The sequence below is a fragment of the Capsella rubella genome, unplaced genomic scaffold (genome assembly GCF_000375325.1).
Source record: "Capsella rubella cultivar Monte Gargano unplaced genomic scaffold, Caprub1_0 scaffold_1, whole genome shotgun sequence".
Lineage (NCBI taxonomy): Eukaryota > Viridiplantae > Streptophyta > Magnoliopsida > Brassicales > Brassicaceae > Capsella > Capsella rubella.
Genome location: NW_006238923.1, coordinates 4,582,597 through 4,606,721, shown reverse-complemented (window position 1 = coordinate 4,606,721; position 24,125 = coordinate 4,582,597). Strand labels below are relative to the sequence as shown.

The window sequence follows — 24,125 nt, the reverse complement described above, 5'->3', positions numbered from 1 at the left end:
TTCTTTACTTAATTAACCAAATTGAATTCTTTTTTTTTTTAATCTAATTTTAGAATAAAAATATTAACGGAAACTAAAAGAAAACAAGGATAAGAATTAATAATGCAAAGCACAAATGTTTGTCTCTTCCAAGACCAAGAGTATAGGGTTCTTTTAGATATGAGAGATCAAACTCGGGAAATAAGTAACTTTGGCTCCAAATAAAATTGATCGCGACTCTCAACCCGAGGAGAAGGACAAGAAACCAAGTCTATGCTAAACATCTTCTCCCATGTGTCTTCTGATGGTTTCAACCTCCAAATCTCTTGGATCATCGTTTGGTGTTCTCTTTTCGACATACACAAACTAACCGAAATGGTTAGGCAGCAACCGAAATGTTTAGGCAGCAACCGAAATGTTTCGGTAGGTTTCATGAACAGCTCAACAAGAATTTCATCGCTCTCTGAAAAGAAGCGAAATAGAAGGGTCTCGGTGTTTGTGCATATGTGTATATAAAGCTATCATATGGGAGAAGAGCTAGGGTTCTTTTCTTTATTTGATGTAATTGCTAGCCTGAAAAGGGATCTAAAAGGGATCGCTTCACTCATATATTTTATTTGTATGTAGCATTTTTTCTTCATGTAGATTACGGGTTGTTATACAAAGTGTATTATAATTGATAAATAATAAACATTTTGGAAGATGAATATCCTCACTTTTTTCTACAGTCTTCAAAGGAGGTGGAGATTGCATGCATGTGTACTTTGTATGAACAAGATCAAAAAGTGATATTGAGGTTTAAATTAGGTCGAGATCATATAAATGTATATGAGACAATATTTTGCTTAGAGCCTTAGAGGGGTGAGTCATCACTCATCAAGCTAATGTTGAGTTTTGTTTTGGGTATATGGTTTTCTTGATCAAGGTATTATTCGTTTGACAATAATGAAAGCGATAAATGCATTCAGCTTCTTCCTTGTATACATGTTTCTCTCATTAATTCTAATTCGTCTATAAATGCATCCTTTCCTCTTTTAACTTCACATAATTTCATATTTTACTGCGGTAGGGAAACATGGAGAGAACAGCATTAAGAAGATTGTCAAAGAGTACTACAGATCTGATAAACACGGTGAGAACATGATACAATTGATCGCTCAAAAGCTCAACGTTCCCGAGAGTGAAGTTCAGCGTGAGGCACAAAAGAAGAGCAAGAGCAAAAAAAAATTAAGCTTGCATAACAAATAAGGCTTAATTATGAAGACTCACCATGTTATGCAATTATTATATTTGCTAACTATTGTATCATTCTATTTGTAATTAGTTTTTGTCCAAAAATATACATAGGTGCAAATAAACAAAATTTGTGTTTCTTTTTGTATTTTTCACCTTAGAGTTCTACTTATCATCAATTAATAAAACAATAATAGTAATAATAAATTTTAATATTTATGATACATATTAACTTAAAAAAATATATCGTGAAAGATCAAGTTAAAAATTCAAGAATGAATCGTGAAAATGTGAAATTGGAAGATCTATAATCTCTATTGATACATATTTGCTTGAAAATTTAATATTAGATAAAGGAATTAATTTTGATCAAATAAGTGAAGAAATGAGCAAAACATCATCAATATATAAGCAAAACATAGATACTTTTTCTAATATACAAATTATATAGAATTGAATTTGAGACATTAAACCAAAATAGTGTTTATTAGTTACGACTATATACCAGCAGATGAAAGAATATGAATATGACTCCTAGTATCCAGTTTAAATTGATTATGTTAATCAAATTTTTATCAGGTAAACAAATAAATTTTAAAATATGAAACTAATTATAAAGTGAAGAATAACTTATAATCTATTAAACCTCGAATATAGAGGTTTAAATTAGGTCGAGATCATATATATGAGACAATGACATACATGCGTATATGTTTAATATAGAAATATGGTATGTCTTACTCATAGTAATAGAGAAATAACAGCCATAATTCACCAAGACCAGACAGAGTTTACTATTTAAGGCAACTTAAAATGGTGTCTTAAATATCACAAAATAAAAATAAAGATATAACTACCAAACATAAAAGTACATAACGTGAACTAGTGGGATTTTATATAGAGAGCCAAATCTTCTCTCAATCTTTGACTTAGGCGTCATCGGTTTAGTTCTCGTCATAGTAATTTCAAGAATACAAAAGTGAATATATTCACGAAATAGTTAAACAATATTAGTGATATCATGATTCCATATTCGACTCTCGTTAAATAATATTCGACTCTCGTTAGCAATTTCACTTGTACTGAAAGCGACAAACGCAGCTTGCTTGTACATGTGTTTTTCTTTACCTTTCATCAATTCTCATTCGTCTATAAATGCCCTTATAAATTGAAAGATCTACAATCTCTATTGATACATATTTGTTTGAAAATTTAAAATTAGATAAAAGAATTAATTTTGATCAAATAAGTGAAGAAATAAGAAAAACATCAGCAATATATAAGCAAAACATAGATACTTGTTCTTTATATACAAATTATATAGAATTGAATTTGAGATACTAAAACCAAAATAGTGTTTATTAGTTACGACTATATACCAGCAGATGAAAGAATATGAATATGACTCCTAGTATCCAGTTTAAATTGATTATGTTAATCAATTTTTTATCAGGTAAACAAATAAATTTTAAAATATGAAACTAATTATAAAGTGAAGGATAACTTATAATCTATTAAAATTATCGTAAATAATAAAATTTTAACTGATGAAAATGTACTACGAAAAACATCATTCTTTTGTTTAGTTTTTGTTCAAAATTTTCAAAAAGATCAAGTAAAGGTTTAAATTTGTTATATAGATCGACCAAATTGGGGTTGATTCTTGGTTTAGGGAAAACATGTTTTATTAGTGAGGCAAAGTACACACACATACACACGCGTTGTTCCACTTTGGGTTTTTGTAATATTTGTTGTCTATATTCACTTAAGGTATTTATTCCCAAACCCATAACCAAAAAACTGTTACAATTGAAACGAAAGCGACTTCTTTATTAATTTATGTATATATTCATTCACATACAAAAAGCCATCTCAACTCAATGTTTTAATAATTAATTAAGTACATACCATTAATTGTTGTAATTAAGTAAGAAAGAATACGAATGATTCTTCTTCTTCTTCTTCAAAACCACAACAATATGATTAATATTTATATATTTAAATAAAGCAGCAACCGTGAAACAAAGAATCAAAAAGGCAAAACAAAAAAGCAAAGAGAGAGAGAGAGAAGAAGAAGTGAGACTTGTGTTCTTTGTTATTACGGTGTGTGTTTATAGCTTCTGTCTTTTGTCTTTTAGGTTCTTGCCTTTTTCCGATCAATTAGACCAATCAATCCCTTCTTTACTTTTAGCATCTTCTTCCTTCTTATTCCTCTTTCCCTGTCTTTATATCTTCTGGGTTTATTTTTCTTCAATCGGTTTCCTCTTTGTTGTAATCTTAGAGAGAGAGAGAGAGAGATATGTATAATCAGTTGGCAATATCTTCATCTTCTTCATCGTCATCTTCGTCTTCGTACTATGAATCTTTGAAGATTTTGGAAGCTGATGTTCAACACGCTAATTCTTTGTAAGTCCCTTTTCTGGGTTTCTCCTAAAGTTTCAGACTTTTTTTTGTTGTTGTTTTGATTAGTTGAGCTATTAGTTAGGTGAAATTTTGTAAAACCCAGCTCATGATTAGGTTTTTGTGTGTGTAATCTCTCTCTTTCTCTTCTATATCAAAATTGGGTTATTTTAGGAAACTTCGATAACTTTTTTGGTTTGGTTTTATAATAGCTATGTTTGAAGATTTTAGCTTTCTCAAATGGGGAATTCTGGAAATTTGTTGTGTTGGTTTGATATTTTCTTCGTCCAAGGTCACTAAACTAGTTATTGCATATATTGTGTTCGATGAATTGTGTCTGAGAACTTTGAGCTTATTATCTCTCCAGGGCAGAAGCTATTCCAATGGGGAAGAACAATGTGCGACTTCAGATGAAACTGGTTCATAGCAACTTTGCTTCTTTATTACTCATCTTGCTTCAGTGGATTGATCTTTCTTGCTCATGTCTTATTCCTCGCTACCTAAACCTCTTTCATGTTCTTGTCTACAAGGTTAGTTTTTAATGCCTACTTTGAACTCATTTTGTCTTCTTTTATTAGGGCTTTTGAATGTCTGAGTGTAAGCTTTTTCTTCTTCTTTGGTGACTGATTTTTTTTCACTTTGTTGTTATTTTTTGCTTGTATAGGTCCAGTCTGATGGACAACCTAAGCTTACCACGCATGGAAGGAAAGCAACTATTAGTGAGTTCTATGGTAAGCAAACCTGTAACCATTGATCACGTTTTATGTTATAATGTTCATGTTTTTGGCTTAAGCTTTTGGTGGACTTGGCCCTTCTTTCTAAAAGGTTTCTCATTTTCAGTTACTTAACATGATCAGTTTCATTGGGGGCATATAAAATGGAAACGCTGTTGAATGTTTGTTTATATGAGTCTTTTTGTGGATTTTTTTTTTTTTTTTGTGTCTTCATATATGGACCTAATCTCTTGTCTTTTGAAGGTGTGATATTACCATCACTTCAGCTATTGCACAGCAGCAACTTAGATGAGTTGCAATCCGCAGACATCGGGTTTGACCTTAAAAGACTCAGCAAGAAGATAACTAAAGAGGCTCGCAGTAGTAGATTCACCAGTGCTGGGTTAGAGCGTGAAGAAGAATGCGGAATCTGTTTAGAAACTTGTACCAAGATGGTGTTACCCAATTGCTGTCATTCTATGTGCATCAAATGCTACCGCAATTGGTACACACACACACACTTTAGTTTTAAGACCTTTTTGACTTGATGAAGGAGCTTTCGTTTACTAAATCTCCCATTGATCCTCAAATCTGCAGGAACTTGAAGTCTCAGTCATGCCCGTTTTGTCGTGGCAGCATGAAGAGAGTAAACTCAGAGGACTTGTGGGTGCTTGCGGGTGATAACGACGTGGTGGATGCAAGGACGGCTTCAAGGGAAGATTTGTTCAGATTTTATCTCTACATCAATAGCCTTCCCAAGGATTACCCAGAAGCTCTCTTCTTGGTTTATTACGAGTACTCAAATCTGCTATAGAGTCTGGACAAGCAAACTTTGTACAGATTTTTAGAAAGTAAATGTATTGTATAGAGTGTAAAACTGTGTTAAGGCTTTTGGATGATTTGATGCAAATGCCAAAGCGCTCAGCTTTTACATGCTTTATAATTGTGATATGTGACAAGAAGCTTGAATGCAGCAGAGAATAAAGAATAAAGATTTCCAATAAAGATCACTTTTCATCTTCTCCCTCTTAACCAACCGTCAATCTTGAATCAATAATGAATCACAATAACAAATGAAGAACCATCAATAAAACAAAACATAGTTTACATATATATGCTCGTCTCCAAAGACTGACTATTAGTAAAATAAGTGTAGAGAAACATTGTATCGAGTATTTGATGATATAAAGAGATAGATTTAGTAGGCAGAATAACTTAAAAATGGCATTGTTTAGATGCAGCGAGAGACAAGTACATGAGAGGTTCTTTCTCAGTCGCCTCGTCTCCTCTTTCCATAGTCTGCATCTCTTGACCTGGACCTATGATCATCGTCTGCCATTCTTGATCTGCTTCGAGATTTCATACTAGATTGTCCTCTATCGAACTCATCAGAATCACGGTCTCTCTGCTGCTTATACTCACGGTGACTATCTTTCTCTTCACGATGACTCTTGTGTCTCCTATCACCACTGTTCTCAGACCAGTCACGTTCTGTGGTAGCCCGTTCCTTATCTCGTGATGGCTTTTCTTCTTTCTCTTGGGTTTCATCTTCATACCCACCATATTCAGAACCACCCTCTTCACCACCACCTCCATTAGCCTCGCTCCACATCGCAGCTGCATGAACTCCATTCATCCCTGAGTTACCCATTGTTCCCATTCCTGTGCCAAAAAAGGCGGGATTGACATGAGGAGCAATCCCAACCATTCCCATCGCATTAACACCAGGATAAGAATGAGGCATCCCAGGGTAAGCAAGACCTGAATACCCTCCATAACCACCACCCCGACCCATGAACGTTGGATCAAACCCACCAGCTCCCATCATACCCTGTGGATGCATCATACCACCAAATGCAGGACCAGCTAGTCCAGGCCCATACGGTCCAGCACCAGAACCACTAGCCATGTTGTTTACCCCTCTACCTCTCATAGCACCACCCCAACCTCCACGATTGCCCATTCCTTGGCCACCACGCGCAAATCCACCTCTCCCATAGTTTCTTCCACCATCTCCGTTTTGTGTATTCATATTGTTGTTGTTGTTATTGTTATTACCTCTTCCCATTCCCTCATTCAGAGGCCTTCTGTTTTGAATTTGGTTTTGTCCTTGGTTCCTCCCAGTGAAATTAGCTCCCATCTGCTTCAGTGTTTCAGGAGAAGCAAAGGCAACAACACATGCTTTACCATTGAAAATGTAACCATTCATTCCTTCTTTGCAAGAGGCTGCAGCCGCTGAATCATAAAATTCAACCTGGCAATACCCTTTAGATTTGCCACTAACTCTCTCATCGAAAAACTTGATCTCTTTGACTCTTCCATACTGTGAAAGAACACTCTCAATCTCCGCATCTGTCGTCCACCAGTGTAACTCTCCAACGAAAAGCATGGTGTTTCCATTGTCCACAACAAATGACTGTGTAGGGCTTTTGTTCACCATTGCATTCGGATTTACATGCATCTGGCTAACAGGAATCTGCTGAGCTCCTTGGGGAGCAGCACCATAGGAGTTATGCACAGGCAGTTCAGGCACATTTACCGGATTCCCTGGGAATCCATGGTTGTTTAACACAATAGATGTTGATCCTTGTTGAACTATTTTGTTAGATTGGATATCAATATTCAACCCTTTAGCTCCGAAAGAAGATGCTTGTGCATAAACATCTGATCTTGAGTCTGGTCCATTGATTCCATTATGCCCCCCATCATTTCGATACTTCCCTTCAACAGTACCTCCAGATACAATTCCCATTCTCGGTTCAGCAGCAACACTAGTATTCTGAGCTTGAAGACTTGCAGTACCTGTACCACCTACTTGAGCTGGTGGTTGAGGTGGATTATGAGCTTGGTAGAAACTCTCACCAACATTAACATCGCTATACAGATCATCGTACTCATCATCGTCTCCCATGAGTTCTTCATCCGCTAGCGCAGGTATAGTTCCGCTTCCTTGATGTAGTATCTTCTGATTACCTCCATAGTCAATGTTTTCTTCAGTCATTGGATTTTATACAAACTGGCCAGAAAATACAAGAAGATTAAAAACGTATACAATACATCCTTTCACAGAAAATTACAAACAACATCCTACTATAGAACCTCCCTCGCCTGTTTTTTTACATGAAGAACTTCAAAATAATACATTCTTTCACAGAAATTACAAGTCTGCCTATTCCAATTAGGCTGAGACTCTTTACAAGCCATTGATGAACATCAATCAAAGTATACATGTGTCTGTGTACAATTACATCTTATCTACAAGTCAGGATTATAAAAAGAAAAAAAAAACAAGAACTTTAGCTTACGAGTTACAGATCTGGAATTTGGGATCTAGCTCAATTTGAACAAGGGTGATACAAGATTTCATATAATACATATGGAAGAGATCAAATTACATACATAAGTGTGATTTACAATGAAGGGGCTACACAAATTTTAACCCTTTCGGAAATTTATAAATCTAATAACATTAGGGTTCTTACAAAATCGGAAAGAGAAATAAACAGATCTACGAGAAAAGTTACAATTTCAAAGAGATAGTAATAAGAACATGGATTAAAAAGCTTACAAAGCCTCGAAATAGAATCGCCTCGTGAAATCGAGGATCGAAAGGTAAAAGAAATAAAAACCTACGCTTGCTTACTTTGACTCCTTGTTGCTCGACCTCTCGTCCGTCTACGGAAGTTGAGAATCCGACAAGCTCCGGAATTATTTTACACTGCAGAGCTTAAACGAAAGAGAGTTTTGATGAGATCGGAGGTAAGAGTCGCCTTCGTGTTCTTTCTTTATTTCTTATCCTAAAGAAGAAGAAGAAGAAGAAACAAAATGAAAAAGAAGACTTCACCGTGATGTCAACAGTATGTCCTAACAAACTTTTTTAATTTACATGTTTTTTTTATGCGTTATTACAAAATGTTATAGACCAAAATATTGGATATATTTATAAGAAAAAATGATTTGTTATTTTATTTCGTGTCAAATAAATAAAACACGCAATATAGGATAGGATAAACACTTTAATTAATCTGGAATATTCTATGGAATTTAATGTGTACAAGTTCACAGACAATACAAAAATTGACTTCTAAACATTTTTTCTTTTATTTGTCTGAAATTAATAATCGACTTCTAGATTACACTGTGTGTATTACTCATGACCCCTAAAATTTAAAGACAGACATTCACAGGATTGGCTGATGAATTATTTTTATGAAGCAGCTTCAATACATTCCCTTGAATACCGGATTCGTACGGCATATGCTTGCTCCATATTCCTCATACTCCTCTTTCGTTCTGCAACTCTGCAACAGCAACAAGACATTGATTGTTTCAAACCGATCAAGCCCTGAGTTTTGTTCTTGAATTTAGAGGTTCTCTAAACCTGTGGTTTCTACTTCTCTTATAAACAATTTCAGTTCAGCAAGAACAGCATAAACAGCTTGTTTCTGCAATTTTAAACCGGAAGAAGTTGTTTACTTACCGCAAAAAACTCTGGAGTTGATGAAAGCACTGAACCTCCAAACCAGACTGCAAATCTCTGGACAGGATGGCTCACGACATTAACCTCCACGGGTTGAGACTGTGGTTATAAAATGGAAACTGGTTTAGTATCAATGAAATATATCTGTTTACGTTTTTTCCGCAGAACATCTTACAAAAAACTTTACCGTAATTTCACCACCAGTACGAGCATTGTTGGCAAGAACACGAGCATCAACAATCTTCTTAAGATCCCTTTGTAACCTTCTTCCGAAATCTTTGAACATGGTTGAACCCCCAGACAACACTATATTCTGAAATAATTTCACAAATTCATCAGTACTATGGATTGGAAATTATCTTAAAACTCTGACCAGTCTTGTGTTTCAGACCTTATATAAAGCTCTTCGTGTGTCAATTGGTGCAGACTGTATACATTTGTCTATAACAGCTGGTAAAGCAGTTGTGAAGTCATTGCTGTATATCTCTGGATTAAAGAAGACCTGTAACACAATATCTCAACATTACTCATCGGTAGCAGCAGAAAAAAAAGGGCTTGAACACCATTCCAGCTACTCTCTCGGTTCATTCATATAACTCAGCTTCCAATGGGTCCAAGCAATGTCCTTGTAAGCTCAATCGGCCTAAGTCATTATCTATTTTTTAGTTTATTATAGAGTATCATTTTATATTAGCACTGTTTAGTAATCCGAACAAAGTACTGAAATCTGATAATCAATAACAAATCATGAACAGCTCACTCACATACCACTAACCCATCCTACTGGAAGTTCCTTATAATATGCATCAATATAGAACCCTGGTCTCCTGGCCATCTTATCAACCTAAGAATTAGAACAGAAAAATGATAACAAACCTCGGGTCCAAGGAATCGTTCATATCCCACGTCGCAAGTGTATGGTGCACCAGTTTTGGGCTTAACACCTTTCCATTGTTTAATATACTTTGCTGGTTCTTTGTCATGTTTATTAAACTCCTGCAACCATATGAATGTTCAGTGATCTGTATCAATTTTCCTGCCTAAATTCAATGTCAAGCGGTTCTTCACTTCATCATATACGCCAGTAAATTAATTATCTAAAAGAGTATATACTATCTGACTTAATTATTCACCACTAAGCATTACCTTTACAATGTCTGAACAAGTATAGCAGTACATTTCCTTCACTTTACGGGCTACATTGAATGAATCTTCTGGTGGTATGTTCTCACCTCTTTCCTATAGTAAACATTAAAATGAGAAGTTCATGAACTTTTAAAAGTTAACTTAAACCAATAAATACCCTCTCTTAGTATATGACCACAAAATCTAGCACAAAAGTAAAGAAAAAAAGGTGACGAGCTACCATACATCACAAAACTTGGTTTTTACTCATGTAACCACTTATGTACTTTTGAAAACTTAAAAGTTAAAACTTAAAGAAAAATATTGAAAACCAGCTAAAAAAGAAGACCAAGACTATATCAAGATATTAGAGCATACCCGCATGAGTTGCTGAATAAATAGGGTGACATCTTTTCCAGCAATTGGAATTGACTTGATACAGCTTCCGATAACATAACCTTCTGCAACAGGTACAACATGAGTTGCCCCATCTCCAACATCTACTACAACCCCTGTCATCTCACACTAAGAAGAACTGTAAGTCAAATTAAGAGGCGAGCATAAGCGGATAGAATATATAAAACAAAAGAGAGCATGTTTAATGTTTGCCAAATCCCATAAAGCTAAGAAATTGCCAAATATCAGAGGAGTTACACTAACATATTTTTGCAACTCAACTGAAATAGAGTATAATCCTTGAAGTATTGTCTACATGGAAACCAAACACACTGTCCAGCACCTCGAATTCAAAGATTCATACAGTGAACAGGAAAACTTAACAGCAGGTAGTCTAATACACATCTTACCCCAGCAAACAACTTAAACACTCAGAGAGAAAAGAAATGTGCGGCATACCTTTGATGTTGTGTACCCAGCAGCAAGTGCAAGAACTGAATTGACAGCAATGTAAAGCCCGGGAACATTGAAAGTCTCAAACAAAATTTCTCCAGTGTATTCTCTACTTTCAGGAGGAGTAAGAGGACTTTCAGTAAGAAGAAAATAATGATCCTCTGGATCACATCTCAAATAATTGAATATACACTGCTGCCAATATCTTTCCATAGCATCCCAATCCTCAACTTGACCATGCTCAATTGGATAATGAAGATTATGCGTACTACTAGACCGCGATTTCGCGAGGGCTTCATCTCCGATATAGAAATCCAGATCCGCAGCAACTCCGGCATTGTGTTGGGTTTGCCAAGTTGCCTTAGAAGAAGTCTTGGATTGATTCAAAAACGACTCGTTAACAGCAACTACTGTTGGTAGAATAAAACACGGCTCTACGTTACCCGCGAATCCCATTTTCGTATACCTGCAACACACAGACACACGCATAAATAAACACAAATGAATCTAGAAAAGAAGAAGATCTGGATGCAGCATTTCATCAAACACGTTGAGCGCATAAAAACGTATATAATTGAATGTACCCAGTTCCATTGTCGATGACAACAGCAGGTCGAGAAGTCGGATCCATTAGATGAGACTACGCCGTCGATCTCTAAAGCCAAAAACAGCTCACTAGACGGTGAAGGATCTGTGACTGTGGATCCAATTAAAGATCGAATTATCTCTACCCTTGAAACAATATAAACCCTAGAAAATTTCTCCCCGATCGAACCTGAGCTTGCTTCTTCTCTCTCCTTCCGATCAACGGAAGTTGAGTTTACGACAAGCTATAACACGTATAATGTTCTCACTCGTAGGCTAAGAGAAACAATGTAGGGGGAGAGAAAATTATAATCGGAGAGATTTCGTGTGAAATTCAGCGGAACCTCAGATCATAGACAAAGTCGCCGTCGTCGATTTGTACTTTATCGTCTGAGATTTTATTTTTTCAAAATAGAAAAAACAAAATGGTTCACTGTTTTAAATTTTGGCTTCGTCCTCTTTATCATGTATTGGCAGTGAACTCGGTTTAACTGAACCAAACCGACTCAATAACCAAGTCTGAGTTGAAAACCAAACAAGTTCGAATTAAAATTGAACCATGCTGATGACAATATACGCTAAAAAAAAACCAACACCGAACTAAAAGGTTGATACAATAATATGTTACGTAACTTTGAGTTTGATTCCACATAAATTATAATATTTGTAAAAGAAGAAAATCAAAATATGGACTGATTACAATTTTTTTTTTTTGACTCAATAATATGAGAGATACTATTTCATGCACACATAAGAGTTTTATAATTACGCGTTAATCCTATTGATTAAGGATGTGTAAAAGTCACAAATAAGACGAAAACAATCTTAGAGCTCAAGTGACAAACGACGTTTGAACTACCAGCAAAACCCATTGAGAACTTTCGATTGAATTGTTATAGTTTAATCACGTAAGAGAACTAAAATGGTTCCTAGTCATCAAAAAAAATGTGGTTATAAATGTGGTTACACATATTTTCTACGGTATAAATCCAATTAATTTTCTATAATCTTGATTAGATAGTTAAATAGATACTGGAAAATCAAAAGTTTTTCTACGGTATGAATCCATGCTCTGAAATAATTTCAAAAAATAAAAACTGAATAAAATTGTCCCTATATGAATAATTTCATTAGCAACCTTTGTATAAAAATTAAATGTCGGTAGAAAAATCAGAATTTTGTGTAATAAATATTAACGGTCTATATGATTAGACCCACATAGAGATACAGTAATAGGGATCCATATAGCCTTTGTTGTACTTTTATTTTATTTTTAAAAGTTCTCTGTATTCATTATTCCATTCAAAAATATACCACATATTTTCACTGACACCTTCTTTGTTTTCTTTTTTCTTCCAATTTCCATCTCCCATAGAATAAAACATCAATTGGTACGAATATTTTGGTTACTGAGACCAACAATAATTAAAATATATATATTTTAAAAAAGACAAGTACCATTTGGTAATTTTTTTTGTTTAGTTTCAAATAATTTATGAGATAGGTAAAATATACTCGACTAGGCATTGGTCCATAGATAAACACAATTATGTTGACTCAGAGCATTAATAGTAATTTAATAATTACCTTTTTTTTTTCTTCATGATTTTAAACGATTCAGAGAGATGCTCCCTCTTCTCTCTCTTCTCTCTCTTCTCTCTCTCTCTTTCTCCCTTTGCACTGTCTGCACACTGCACAAACACAAAAAATTACTGACCACTGCCTTAAATTGGATCTGTGAGCCCTCCTCCTCTTCTGACAATCTCCATTATACCTCTCTCCTCGTCCTCCTCTTCGTCTTCACCTTCATTGCTCTCTCTCTCTCTTTCTGCTCTTCCTTTTTCTAGTTATAGATTCTTCGATCCGCATCACCGGATCTCGTTTCTTCAGCTGGAGCTTGATCGCTGTTTTATGTTTTTTTCCTGAAGGATCTGGCTTCAATGTTCGATTCGTAGGAGCTTTTTTTGTTGAACCAATGTTGTTTTGATTTGATTGTTGTGAGAGAGTATGAATCCTCTTTGCTGCATTGCTCCGGTTTCGATTGATGACCGGACTAACCCTGTGGTAGCCAAATCATCGACGAATCATCAGTCTCAGTTAGGGTTTGAAGCTTTTTCTGCTGCGAAATCGGGTAGTAACCATGCTTCTAAGCCGTCGTTTTCGACTCAGGCTTCTTGGATCAGCCAAGATCAGCTTGAGAGGCTCTCTTCCGAAGTCGTCGACGACGTGAATCTCGAGGCGAAGGATGCTTCTTCTTCTTCTAAAGGAAGTTTCTTCTTCGGGAATGGCGTCGGTGCTGGAGCTGGGGTTGCTGGGATCATGTATAAGTGGGTTAACTATGGGAAAGGCTGGAGAGCTAGATGGTTTGAGCTCGAGGATGGTGTTTTGTCGTATTATAAGATCCATGGACCTGATAAGATCGTGATGAATCCGTCTAGAGAGAAGGGCGTTAGGGTCATCGGTGAGGAATCTGTTAGGTACATTAGGAAAGCTAGCTGTGGCAGTAGCAACCGGCTTGGAGCTTCTGCAGCTGCTTCAAGGCCTTGTAAACCATTTGGAGAAATACATTTGAAGGTCTTTTAACCATACCTTCTTGATATTTGTTTTTGCTTTCTAGTTATGGAGCTAAGGGAATTGTTGATATTTTATGATTTGCCTTTTGCTGCATTTGCTATTGGAAATTTGAATACTACTATGTAAAAGATAGATCTTCATTTTAGTCCAACTCATTGAATACTGTTTGTTTGTGCTTTGATGTTGCATGAAAATTATTTGGGGACTAGGGTTTACTCTGCATTCCATTTGACTGGTAGCTGAGTTTGTTGTAGTGCTTTATTGTAGGTTTCTTCGATTCGTGCAAGCAAGTCTGATGACAAAAGGCTTGCAATATTTACTGGTACTAAGACACTTCATTTACGTTGTGTATCGAGAGAAAATAGAGCAGTCTGGGTAGAAGCTTTGCAGGTGGCCAAGGATCTTTTTCCTAGAGTGGCCAGTGGTGACATCCTACCCTCAGAAGATGCGGTTGTTTCTACCGAGAAGTTGCGTGAAAAGTTACTGCAGGAAGGCATCGGTGAGTCAATAGTAAAAGATTGTGAAGCCATTATGCTTTCAGAAGTTTCTGTGCTGCAGAACCGGTTGAAGGTTCTCACACATAAACACGTTATACTACTGGATACACTGAGACAGTTAGAGGTATGTTCCTGTTTGTCGTCTGCTTCACTTGGTATATAGATTTTCAGCTTGGAAGTAGAATAATTGATGTCGTTTTCTAAAAATCATTTTGCAGTCAGAGAAAATAGAGCTGGAAACTACTGTTGTTGATGAAACAAAGGAGCATGACTCTTGCTGTGGACAGGGAAGACGATTTAGTGGTTAGTTACATTACATCATTTATGCAACTGCAAGTTTTAATTTATATATGGAATTGTAAGTCTCACTGATGGTAAGTTCTTCCTTGACTCAGTTGAGACAGTTTTACGTTCTAACATGATTGTTCTCCAACAGATTTCTATTCAGTCATGTCAGAAGTATCTGTTAGCGATTCTGAGGCAGACAATGAAAGTCAGGATGGAGCAGATGTTGAATCTGATGAAGATGATGTAGCTTTCTTTGACACAAATGATATCCTATCAGCCGACGCATTGAGAAGTGCTTCTTATCGTAGCAGAGAAGCTGAAGGAAATGGATCTATATACGATAAAGACCCCTTCTTTTCTGATCGATTGCAAGTTCCAGTTAGGATTCCGCAGTATCCATATGTCAGAAGAAGGGATAATTTACCAGAGCCAAAAGAGAAAGAAAAGCCAGTTGGATTGTGGTCAATCATCAAAGAAAACATTGGCAAAGACTTGTCTGGAGTTTGTCTACCCGTATATTTTAATGAACCACTCTCTTCTCTGCAGAAGTGCTTTGAAGATTTGGAGTACTCATACTTGATAGACAGAGCACTTGAGTGGGGGAAGCAGGTCAGGCCATTCAGCCTATTTCAAAATGCCCATAACAATATATTGCTGGCCTAACAGTCTTTACTCATTTCAGGGTAATGAGTTGATGAGGATTCTAAACATTGCAGCGTTTGCTGTATCTGGCTATGCATCCACGGAAGGCAGGCAATGCAAACCTTTTAATCCTCTACTTGGTGAGACCTATGAAGCTGATTATCCAGATAAAGGACTTCGTTTCTTCTCTGAGAAGGCAAGTCAACGCATTTGCCTCTTTTTACTACAAGAGTTGTATTAGAAAATCATGCATGAAATGTGAAAAAAAATGTTAGAATAGATTATCTTTTAAAATCTATTGAACATATATAATATCAACCTCTCACGTTTTCTGCCAACATAATTCTCTTAATCAGGTGAGTCATCATCCTATGATTGTTGCTTGCCATTGTGAAGGACAAGGTTGGAATTTCTGGGGAGACTCAAATATCAAAGGAAAATTTTGGGGACGGTCAATCCAGCTTGACCCAGTGGGTGTCTTGACATTAAGATTTGATGATGGTGAGATATATCAATGGAGCAAGGTTACCACTTCCATATACAACATCATCCTTGGTAAACTTTATTGCGACCATTATGGAACCATGCGGATCAAAGGTGGTGCGAATTATTCCTGCCGGTTAAAATTCAAAGAGCAGTCAGTCATAGATCGAAACCCTCGTCAGGTAGTAGAATGATTTTTTTTTTGTTTTCTTTTTCTGCAGTATGAACCGGCCTTTAATGGAATTTGGTAATGCAGGTTCATGGGTTTGTGCAAGACAACAGAACCGGGGAGAAAGTAGCTATACTGATAGGCAAATGGGATGAAGCAATGTACTATGTATTGGGAGATCCGACAACAAAACCAAAAGGATATGATCCAATGACAGAAGCGGTATTACTGTGGGAAAGAGACAAATCTCCTACAAAAACAAGATACAATCTCTCCCCCTTTGCAATCTCTCTCAATGAGATAACTCCTGGGATGTTAGACAAATTGCCTCCAACAGATTCAAGACTGAGACCAGACCAAAGACACTTAGAAAACGGTGAATATGAGTCAGCAAATGCCGAGAAACTGAGACTGGAACAGTTACAGAGACAGGTACAAAATCTATAAGAAAATTTGTTAATCTTGACTATATACGTAATTGTGCATTACCATGGTAAGTAGCATATGACTGAATGTAGAAGAGTGTAACGTTTGTGTGTTGCAGGCAAGGAGGCTGCAGGAGAAAGGATGGAAACCGAGATGGTTTGAGAAGGATGAAGAAGGGAATTATCGGTATCTGGGAGGTTACTGGGAAGCAAGAGAGAAGAAAAATTGGGATAGAATCACTGACATTTTCAAGAAGCAGCAACAGCGTAACACGCTATCATCTTCATCTTCATCTACCTTTCTTTAATCATCAATCATCACATGTTCTTTTGTTTTTTTGTTGCTCTGATGATAATTTAATACATATAGAAAGATCTTCACCATTCCCTCATTGTGCTTCTGTGAAAATTTGGCCGGAACCTTTGTTGGTGTGTGTGTGTATCTGTAGATGTCAAAGAGACTTATTATTGGAAATGAATGAACTTTTTTCCTTAGGGTTCCGTTTTACATTTTGGTGGTAAAAACCAACAAGTATCCAACCATAAAATATGGAAAATGAACAAAACATAGGGATCTATGAAACTATTACTCTCACTATAAATAACACGTTTGGTGACAGGAAACGACCTCAAGACCAAAACTGTAGACAGACAAAACATAATTATGCAAAAAGTAAACAAAATCAAAATTGTGTTCAGTTTTGAGACAGAAGAATTAAGAGCTATGGTCATTTTTCACTTCCAGGCTTTCCTTCCTCTAAACTGGCTTCCACTGAGGCTATTCTTCATCTTCTTGGTTCGCTTTGATTTCCCAGCCTTTGATCTTATTGCAGCAAGAGGCATATTCTTCCTGTGCTCCTTCTGTTTATTGCTTGATCCTCCAGTCTTCTTCTGTTTGATGGCAGCCCTGGCTTGGTATTTCCCTCGGTCCTCTCTTCCAGCTTTAACTAGTTCTAGTCTTTGCTCCTTTGTTAGCTTATGCCTTATGTGAGCCTGTTGAAAGAGTTAAAATCAGTTTGCATTAAATACCTCCCCCAGTATGCCATACATTTTTGTGACTACAATGGATCTTCTTATTAGCAACAACTTACTTCAAGCTTGGCTGGATCGACTCTCTTCTTACTTAGCTGATCCGAATCCGGAACCTTGAAACCTTTTCGAGCCAATGCAATTTTTGCTTCCTTCTTTGCCTGTATATGCGACACACAACAGTAACATTTAGTAAACACCAAACAGAATGAAGAACATCCAAAAAGAGAAAGGGCTCTAATATCTTGGGCAATATACCTGAAGTTCTTTGATTTTTCGGAAGTCCTCATTCGAAAGTATGCCATCATTTTCATCAAAAGATGGCTGTTCGGTCTTTGCTTCTGCGAATCTCTTGAGTGCTCGTAGGCTTGTATCAGCAGAGAGAAGATTCGCATCAAAATCTGCAATCTTCCTCTTTGTCCCCTTTGCTTTCTCTTTATTTCCACTATCTTCTCCACAAGAATCAGAAGCTTCTCCATCGTCATCTTCGCTTTCCATCACCTCATTTTCCGAATCTGTGTCAGCTTCATCACTATCATTCATCTCTTCGTCTTCACCACCTCCTATTGAAGTATCTATATCACTATCATCTTCAGCTATAGTCATATCATCACCATCATTAGAATCGTCTTCAGCTTCTTCCTCGCTACTACAATCATCAGTTATCAGCTCCTGCTCAACATCATCGCAGCTAGGCAACCCTGTGTCATCATCATCTTGATCACCATCAGAGCCACTCTCACGATCACTTTCTTGCAATAATTCAACGTTGGGAACATTGCTAAAGACATGAGCCTCTCCATATTGTTTAGGTTTGGCAACGGTAGCTCCAGGACGACCACGATCTTTTTTCACCAGAAGCGAAGGGTTGATCTGAAATTACAGAACACAATTCTCGATTAATCAGATACATCAATAACTTTGTTCAAACCAAAAAATTAAATGCTTCTGCTACCTCTCTGAACAATGCTATGAGGGAACGAGCTGCTGCTGAGATGGCTTTTTCATGGGACTTTTTATAAAGAGCAAGATCTTGTAGTAACTCTTCTTTCATCAACTGAAAACAACAAGAAGAAAAAAGAAACAAAAACGCAGTTCAGACCAAACAGGTTCGCTGCTGGACAACTACATTTATAGTAGACCAAGACACAGAGACAAGAACTAGTTACCTCGTGAATTCTAAGGCACATTTCTCGTACCACATTGAGTCCAACAGCAATAGCCTGGTTAAATAAATGAAACAATGAATTGAAAAGGAAACTTTATGTCCCTTATTGTAAGAAAAGTTGAAATGGCACCTCAGGACGTGAGCGGTCGTGTACAAACTGATTCACTATTTGCTTGAACAGTGGCTCCACGGCATCAGAAGGAACCTGCTCGAAATAATATAATTGGAAGGATTGATAAATGAGAAAGACAACCATGTTTTAAGGTGGAAATGTTTCAATACCCCATCGTGGCAAGACTGAACTGCTGCTGCAAGTATTTGTGTAATATCCTTAACATGCGGCTGCATTTTAAAACTGGTAATGATCAAATTTCAGTTAGCAGAAGAAATTATAAAGAGGGTAAGCAGATCATACCATAGCATAGTTTTGAAGAAAAGTATAGAAACTTAGTAAATGCAACTTGTGAAGACCAATTGTGCGAGCAATAACTTTAATCATCATCAACCTGGTCTGCAAATTTATTCAACAGAGGAAACATAATCAACTGAGATAATCAGAGAACGGGAAACCTAATCATCAGTTTGTTAAAACTAAAATTTCAGGGGAAAATCAAATGTAAACAGAAAACTATCAGTTAGAAAGACAAAGTTAAAGCTGGCTTTTTAACAATTAAAACAGGGAGGATTACCTCAGCACGTTCACCAGTGCCCTTTATGGTCTGAAGACGGGAAAACAATCTCTCCGCGAATTTCTGTAAAAGAAGTAAACATTCAATCATAGCCATTTCTATACCATTGTGATTGCACTACACAAAGCTAAGAAGTGAACCTGAGCATCGTTTAAATGATTAAGAGGTGAAAATGCTGAAGTGGTATTCTCAGACGACGAACGCTGCTTTTTTTTAATACTTTTCACTGCACGCTGCAGTTTTGCTTGCTTTTTCTTCTTGCTAGAGGATGTACCTTTGTTGTTTGCCTTACATCGAAAAGGGACAAATATTATACAAACTAACCCAAAACAGTTTTCTATATATTAATGCTCCATGATATAATATAAACATCACCTAATTTCATACTAGTTTGAAAAATGAAATGATATAGACAACGATAAAGTGGAAACTATCACCAACAACTAGAAAGTGTCTTCTTCCTACTCTCTGATAAAAATATCCATATATATGAAATGTTGTTTACCTTGTAAATAGCCTGTCGACTAATCACAACCTGAGATATTTTCTTTGCCTCCTCGTCATCATCGCTTTCAGCATCACTATCATCATCATCGTCAATGTTCTCATAGTCAAGAAGAAATCGAAGGGCGGAAATCATTATCCTGAACATATAAAAAAAGAAGTTAGCAAGTTGACCAACGAAAAATCATATCAAACATGCTCCAGAGTTAGAAAAAAAGGATATACCTAGGTGAAGTATGAAAGCAGGCTTCACAGATTGCAATTGCAACTCTTTCATTTTTATCACCAAGCCAGATCTTTTTCTTGTGTAGCTCACAAAGAGTAGCAAGTGCTCTCTTAGCCTTTGCTTCATCTTCTAGCTATAATCAAAAACGCACCAAGCTTAACTATCATCTAGTAAAAATCGCCACTAATAAGTCATTACGCAATCCAAAGAAACAGAGGGAAAGAGAACAGATTTTACCTCCAACATAGAGATTACAATCTTCTGAAGTGATTTGTGTTTGGGATCAGTGGCACTCATCTTACGAATGGTTTGAACAATATGAGAAAAGGCAAGAGTTCGCAGGTTTTTGTCACCAAGAGTCTGAATATCCAGAAATAAAGCCAGCAAGTCCTCGATGACAAGACTCTAATCACACCACAGTGAAAAACATTGAAAATCATTCTCAGACCAAAACAACCAATCATTTGAAAGTTTTAATCTTTAAACACACCTCAATCACAAATTCAGAAATGACACTTCTCTCCAATAAAATTCACAATAAAGCACAAACCTTTCGATTCATTAGAAGAATCAGAGCTTGTGCAACATGGTTTCGAAGGCCCGAGGGCATTGCCAAGGACGAAGTGCGGAGTAAATCAGTCAATTGAGCTGGAAACGCGGCGAGCTGCTTGGGGTAAAAGGGAGTAACATGAGCTAGAAACATGGCACGGTCACCAAGGTCTTTGGCAACAGAAGGGTCAGAGCCAACGGAGGAGAAACTGACAGCTGCTTGTTGCTGAAAGACATCGACGGAGGTTTTGAACTGTTTGTAAATCAATTGGAGCTCCGTTTCGTAACCGTCTGGGTCACGTTTGATTTTACCTTGAAGGATAAGAAGGCTGACACTCTCGGAGCTCCGGCCAGATGCCTTTAAGGATTCCGGCGTTAAGCCTAGAGATCCGACCATTATCGAAGGTTTTGGGAGAGATAGTGAAACCCTAGGAAATTAAAAGAAATTGAGACTTTTGAATTTATACTTTAGGTTTAGATATTTATTGAACCAGACCGGTTCAGGATTTGATAGTCTTTGGTTCTGTACGGTTTAAGATCTTTTTAAAAAAATGTTGTAACTGGTGTTGACAACTGAATAGTGTTTCACTCTCTGTAACATATTGAAGCTAAAGATGCAACACAGAATTTACAAATTCAACAGATCTTTTTTAGGGTTCATGTAGGAGTGAAGTAGAGTCTTGTTCACTGTGGTGTAAGCCTCCTCACCATTATTTTTGCCAGATTCTTGAAAAAAAAAGGTCAGGTTATGTAAATAATTGTGTTTGCAGAGTGCTACAAGTTTGGTTACGCAAACGTACCAACTCCTTACATCATGTCTTAAAGGATAACAAGATAGGTCTTTTTAACAATCAACCATATGGGCCCAAAATATTGGGGCAATGGATAATGACTTGGGTTTTGGTAATTTGAGGCCCATTCCCATTTCGTAGTATGAGAGCAATGAGTCGAAATTTTATTCGATTTTTTCAGAGTTTTGCTATTTTGGTGAGTAGAGTTAGATATTTATAAGGTGATGTGACCAAAGGCATGAACGCAAATTTTGCATCTTTCTTTGGGCGTTTGGTTGTAACGCATTTTGCCAAACATACAATTTGCATTAGCACGAACATTAACGTTTCGTGTCCCACAGGAAACTTCATCTCTTATTGAAATAGACTCTAATTCCTCAGAGCTAACTGTTTGTGCAAGAAGATTGCAGCAAAAGTGGAGTTCTTATGCCAAAACAGAAAACGCATGATAATAACGTTTATTCATATACTCTTTTGACTCTTCAGGTTCCTTGTACACTTTTACTCACATCAAACAATAACTTTCATCTGACCACATACAACAACAGAGATTTCACTGAGATAACTATCAATGTCTCAGACGACTTCCATGTCGTTGACAGAGAGAGTTTATAATCATCTTTGTCTTTCCGATGTTTCACTGGCGTTGTTTGGACTCCTTGTGTTCTGTTGCCTGCGTGAGAAGATTACCAAAAAGGAGGGCCCAACGATATGGCCAGTGTTGGGAATCACTCCAGAGTTCTTCTTTCACAGGAATGATGTGTATAGTTGGGTCACAAGGTGTTTAAAAAAATGCCGAGGTACATTTCTCTATAGCGGAATGTGGTTTAGTGGGTCTTCTGGAGCTGTGACTTGTGTCCCTGCGAATGTTGAGTACATGCTCAAGACTAATTTCAAGAACTTCCCCAAAGGTACCTTCTTTATAGAACGGTTCAGTGATCTGCTCGAGGATGGTATCTTCAATGCTGATGCTGAGTCTTGGAAGGAGCAACGACGGATCATCATAACCGAAATGCATTCAACCCGTTTCGTGGAGCATTCCTTCCAGACAACACAAGACTTGGTAAGGAAGAAGCTGTTGAAGGTGATGGAGAGTTTCGCAAAGTCACAAGAGGCTTTCGACCTCCAAGATGTGCTCTTGCGCTTGACATTTGACAACATCTGCATTGCGGGTCTAGGTGATGACCCTGGAACTCTGGATTCTGATCTTCCCCTTGTTCCATTTGCTCAAGCTTTTGAAGAAGCAACTGAATCTACGCTCTTTCGATTCATGATTCCTCCTTTTATATGGAAGTCCCTCAAGTTCTTGGACATCGGGTATGAGAAAGGTCTCAGGAAAGCTGTTGAGGTTGTTCATGAGTTTGTCAACAAGATAGTTGTGGATCGTATCTGCCAGCTCAAGGAGGATAAAACGTTAGGTAACAAATCCGATGTTCTCTCGAGGATTATTGAGATCGAAAGTCACAAGAAGACTGATGAAAAAGATCCTTCCACAATCAAATTCTTTAGACAATTCTGCACAAGTTTCATCTTAGCTGGAAGAGACACAAGTTCAGTTGCACTTACATGGTTCTTTTGGGTGATACAGAAACACCCAGAAGTTGAAAACACAATCATCAGTGAGATCAGAGAAATATTGAAAAAGCGAGAGGATCACGAAAGCAGAAAAAACGAGAGTCTCTTCACGGTCAAAGAACTAAACGACATGGTATATCTGCAAGCAGCACTTTCAGAAAGCATGAGACTTTACCCTCCAATTCCAATGGAAATGAAACAAGCCACTGAAGATGATGTTTTCCCCGATGGGACTTTCATACGTAAAGGTTCACGGATTTACTTTGCAACTTACACCATGGGAAGGACGGAATCCATTTGGGGGAAAGACTGTGAATCATTTAAACCAGAGAGGTGGATCCAAGCAGGGAATTTTGTGAGTGATGACCAATTCAAATACGTTGTGTTTAATGCTGGACCAAGGCTGTGTTTAGGGAAAACATTTGCTTACCTACAGATGAAGACAGTTGCTGCTTCAATCTTGTTGAGGTACTCAATCAAGGTTGTTAAAGATCATGTCGTTGTCCCCAGAGTTACTACAACCTTGTACATGAAGCACGGTCTGAAGGTGACTATCACGCCAAAGTCGCTGGAAAGGAAGATACACGTCCAAGATTAGAAAAAGTAAAGGTCCACAGATCAAAAACGAAGAGATTGTAGGAGAAGTTACTTGAGTCATGTCCCTAGTTAGAAGCATTACAAAAGATTAAGACTTTTAAGGGGAAAACTGCAATGTTTAACATCAAAACTGCAATGTAACATCTTCACCTTCTCCTACGTTACCTCAGTAAAATAGTATATACTAGTTTCTCAAGCAGCTAATTTTGAAGGCTGGAAATAATTCATATGCATTCAATTAAATCAGCATAAAAATTAACATACACTTTAACACTTGTAACCTTAAGAGTTAAAGATCATTCCACAAACTCATACTAACCCCATTTAACACAATAGCACAACATTGATGTCATTTTAATCAAGCCATTGATCTGAAGACCAAAGTTAAAAATGCATTGTCTCAGAAGTAAGCATTGGTTATCATTATGTAAGAACAGATGACAAATCGTAAGCAAAAATTGAAGGCGAGAGAGAGAGTGTATCAGAGTCATACAAGCGAAGCGAACGACTCATCGGGTGGCTAAACAGAAACAAAACTGAAGCGATTGCTTCCTG

The 24,125-nt window shown here is 37.0% G+C and overlaps 6 protein-coding genes across 7 annotated transcripts; 3 read left to right on the top strand and 3 right to left on the bottom strand.

Moving 5' to 3' along the window:
* Nucleotides 1-3,235: 3,235 nt before the first annotated feature.
* LOC17897424 lies at nucleotides 3,236-5,330 on the top strand. Its single transcript, XM_023789075.1, has 5 exons — nucleotides 3,236-3,618; nucleotides 3,980-4,142; nucleotides 4,277-4,343; nucleotides 4,590-4,830; nucleotides 4,923-5,330. Exons 1-5 carry the CDS (start codon nucleotides 3,512-3,514, stop codon nucleotides 5,137-5,139), a joined length of 795 nt encoding a protein of 264 aa, XP_023644843.1. The 5' UTR covers nucleotides 3,236-3,511; the 3' UTR covers nucleotides 5,140-5,330.
* A 62-nt stretch (nucleotides 5,331-5,392) lies between these two features.
* Nucleotides 5,393-8,197, bottom strand: LOC17899103 (cleavage and polyadenylation specificity factor subunit 6). Of its 2 annotated transcripts, none has more exons than XM_023789074.1 (2): nucleotides 7,959-8,197; nucleotides 5,393-7,341 (listed from the first exon to the last, which is right to left on the bottom strand). In XM_023789074.1, exon 2 carries the CDS (start codon nucleotides 7,324-7,326, stop codon nucleotides 5,596-5,598), a length of 1,731 nt encoding a protein of 576 aa, XP_023644842.1. In that variant the 5' UTR covers nucleotides 7,327-7,341; nucleotides 7,959-8,197; the 3' UTR covers nucleotides 5,393-5,595. The 2 variants fall into 2 exon arrangements, with proteins under 2 accessions (XP_023644842.1, XP_006307110.1); XM_006307048.2 differs by having other exon boundaries at nucleotides 7,969-8,197.
* A 128-nt stretch (nucleotides 8,198-8,325) lies between these two features.
* On the bottom strand, nucleotides 8,326-11,769 carry LOC17900641 (actin-related protein 3). The gene is made up of 9 exons (XM_006307531.2): nucleotides 11,364-11,769; nucleotides 10,786-11,245; nucleotides 10,309-10,455; nucleotides 9,952-10,044; nucleotides 9,682-9,801; nucleotides 9,197-9,307; nucleotides 8,993-9,118; nucleotides 8,806-8,904; nucleotides 8,326-8,626 (listed from the first exon to the last, which is right to left on the bottom strand). The coding sequence occupies exons 1-9, from the start codon at nucleotides 11,408-11,410 to the stop codon at nucleotides 8,546-8,548; spliced, it is 1,284 nt and encodes a 427-aa protein (XP_006307593.1). The 5' UTR covers nucleotides 11,411-11,769; the 3' UTR covers nucleotides 8,326-8,545.
* A 1,216-nt stretch (nucleotides 11,770-12,985) lies between these two features.
* Nucleotides 12,986-16,937, top strand: LOC17899968 (oxysterol-binding protein-related protein 1D). The gene is made up of 8 exons (XM_006303091.2): nucleotides 12,986-13,938; nucleotides 14,206-14,559; nucleotides 14,654-14,738; nucleotides 14,872-15,332; nucleotides 15,406-15,561; nucleotides 15,722-16,030; nucleotides 16,105-16,449; nucleotides 16,562-16,937. The coding sequence occupies exons 1-8, from the start codon at nucleotides 13,372-13,374 to the stop codon at nucleotides 16,748-16,750; spliced, it is 2,466 nt and encodes an 821-aa protein (XP_006303153.1). The 5' UTR covers nucleotides 12,986-13,371; the 3' UTR covers nucleotides 16,751-16,937.
* An 81-nt stretch (nucleotides 16,938-17,018) lies between these two features.
* LOC17899345 (protein SDA1 homolog) lies at nucleotides 17,019-21,031 on the bottom strand. Its single transcript, XM_006306723.2, has 14 exons — nucleotides 20,609-21,031; nucleotides 20,296-20,463; nucleotides 20,058-20,191; nucleotides 19,834-19,972; nucleotides 19,469-19,615; nucleotides 19,329-19,391; nucleotides 19,055-19,150; nucleotides 18,922-18,981; nucleotides 18,770-18,844; nucleotides 18,641-18,694; nucleotides 18,427-18,528; nucleotides 17,730-18,344; nucleotides 17,534-17,632; nucleotides 17,019-17,435 (listed from the first exon to the last, which is right to left on the bottom strand). The coding sequence occupies exons 1-14, from the start codon at nucleotides 21,002-21,004 to the stop codon at nucleotides 17,178-17,180; spliced, it is 2,406 nt and encodes an 801-aa protein (XP_006306785.2). The 5' UTR covers nucleotides 21,005-21,031; the 3' UTR covers nucleotides 17,019-17,177.
* Nucleotides 21,032-21,805: 774 nt separating this feature from the next.
* LOC111828676 (cytochrome P450 86B1-like) lies at nucleotides 21,806-23,769 on the top strand. The gene has a single exon (XM_023777189.1). It carries the CDS (start codon nucleotides 21,970-21,972, stop codon nucleotides 23,569-23,571), a length of 1,602 nt encoding a protein of 533 aa, XP_023632957.1. The 5' UTR covers nucleotides 21,806-21,969; the 3' UTR covers nucleotides 23,572-23,769.
* Nucleotides 23,770-24,125: the final 356 nt, after the last annotated feature.

Coding starts and splice junctions, on each gene's coding strand:
- LOC17897424 (XM_023789075.1), top strand. CDS start 3,512: ATGTATAATCAGTTGGCAATATCTTCATCTTCTTCATCGTCATCTTCG. Junction 3,619..3,979: donor GTTCAACACGCTAATTCTTT/GTAAGTCCCTTT, acceptor TTATCTCTCCAG/GGCAGAAGCTATTCCAATGG. Junction 4,143..4,276: donor TTCATGTTCTTGTCTACAAG/GTTAGTTTTTAA, acceptor TTGCTTGTATAG/GTCCAGTCTGATGGACAACC.
- LOC17899103 (XM_023789074.1), bottom strand. CDS start 7,326: ATGACTGAAGAAAACATTGACTATGGAGGTAATCAGAAGATACTACAT.
- LOC17900641 (XM_006307531.2), bottom strand. CDS start 11,410: ATGGATCCGACTTCTCGACCTGCTGTTGTCATCGACAATGGAACTGG. Junction 9,802..9,951: donor CTTGTTCAGACATTGTAAAG/GTAATGCTTAGT, acceptor ATATGGTTGCAG/GAGTTTAATAAACATGACAA. Junction 8,627..8,805: donor CAACTCCAGAGTTTTTTGCG/GTAAGTAAACAA, acceptor TTGCTGTTGCAG/AGTTGCAGAACGAAAGAGGA.
- LOC17899968 (XM_006303091.2), top strand. CDS start 13,372: ATGAATCCTCTTTGCTGCATTGCTCCGGTTTCGATTGATGACCGGACT. Junction 15,333..15,405: donor CACTTGAGTGGGGGAAGCAG/GTCAGGCCATTC, acceptor TACTCATTTCAG/GGTAATGAGTTGATGAGGAT. Junction 16,031..16,104: donor TAGATCGAAACCCTCGTCAG/GTAGTAGAATGA, acceptor TTGGTAATGCAG/GTTCATGGGTTTGTGCAAGA.
- LOC17899345 (XM_006306723.2), bottom strand. CDS start 21,004: ATGGTCGGATCTCTAGGCTTAACGCCGGAATCCTTAAAGGCATCTGGC. Junction 18,982..19,054: donor TTCTTCAAAACTATGCTATG/GTATGATCTGCT, acceptor TTTAAAATGCAG/CCGCATGTTAAGGATATTAC. Junction 18,345..18,426: donor TCATAGCATTGTTCAGAGAG/GTAGCAGAAGCA, acceptor CTGTAATTTCAG/ATCAACCCTTCGCTTCTGGT.
- LOC111828676 (XM_023777189.1), top strand. CDS start 21,970: ATGTCTCAGACGACTTCCATGTCGTTGACAGAGAGAGTTTATAATCAT.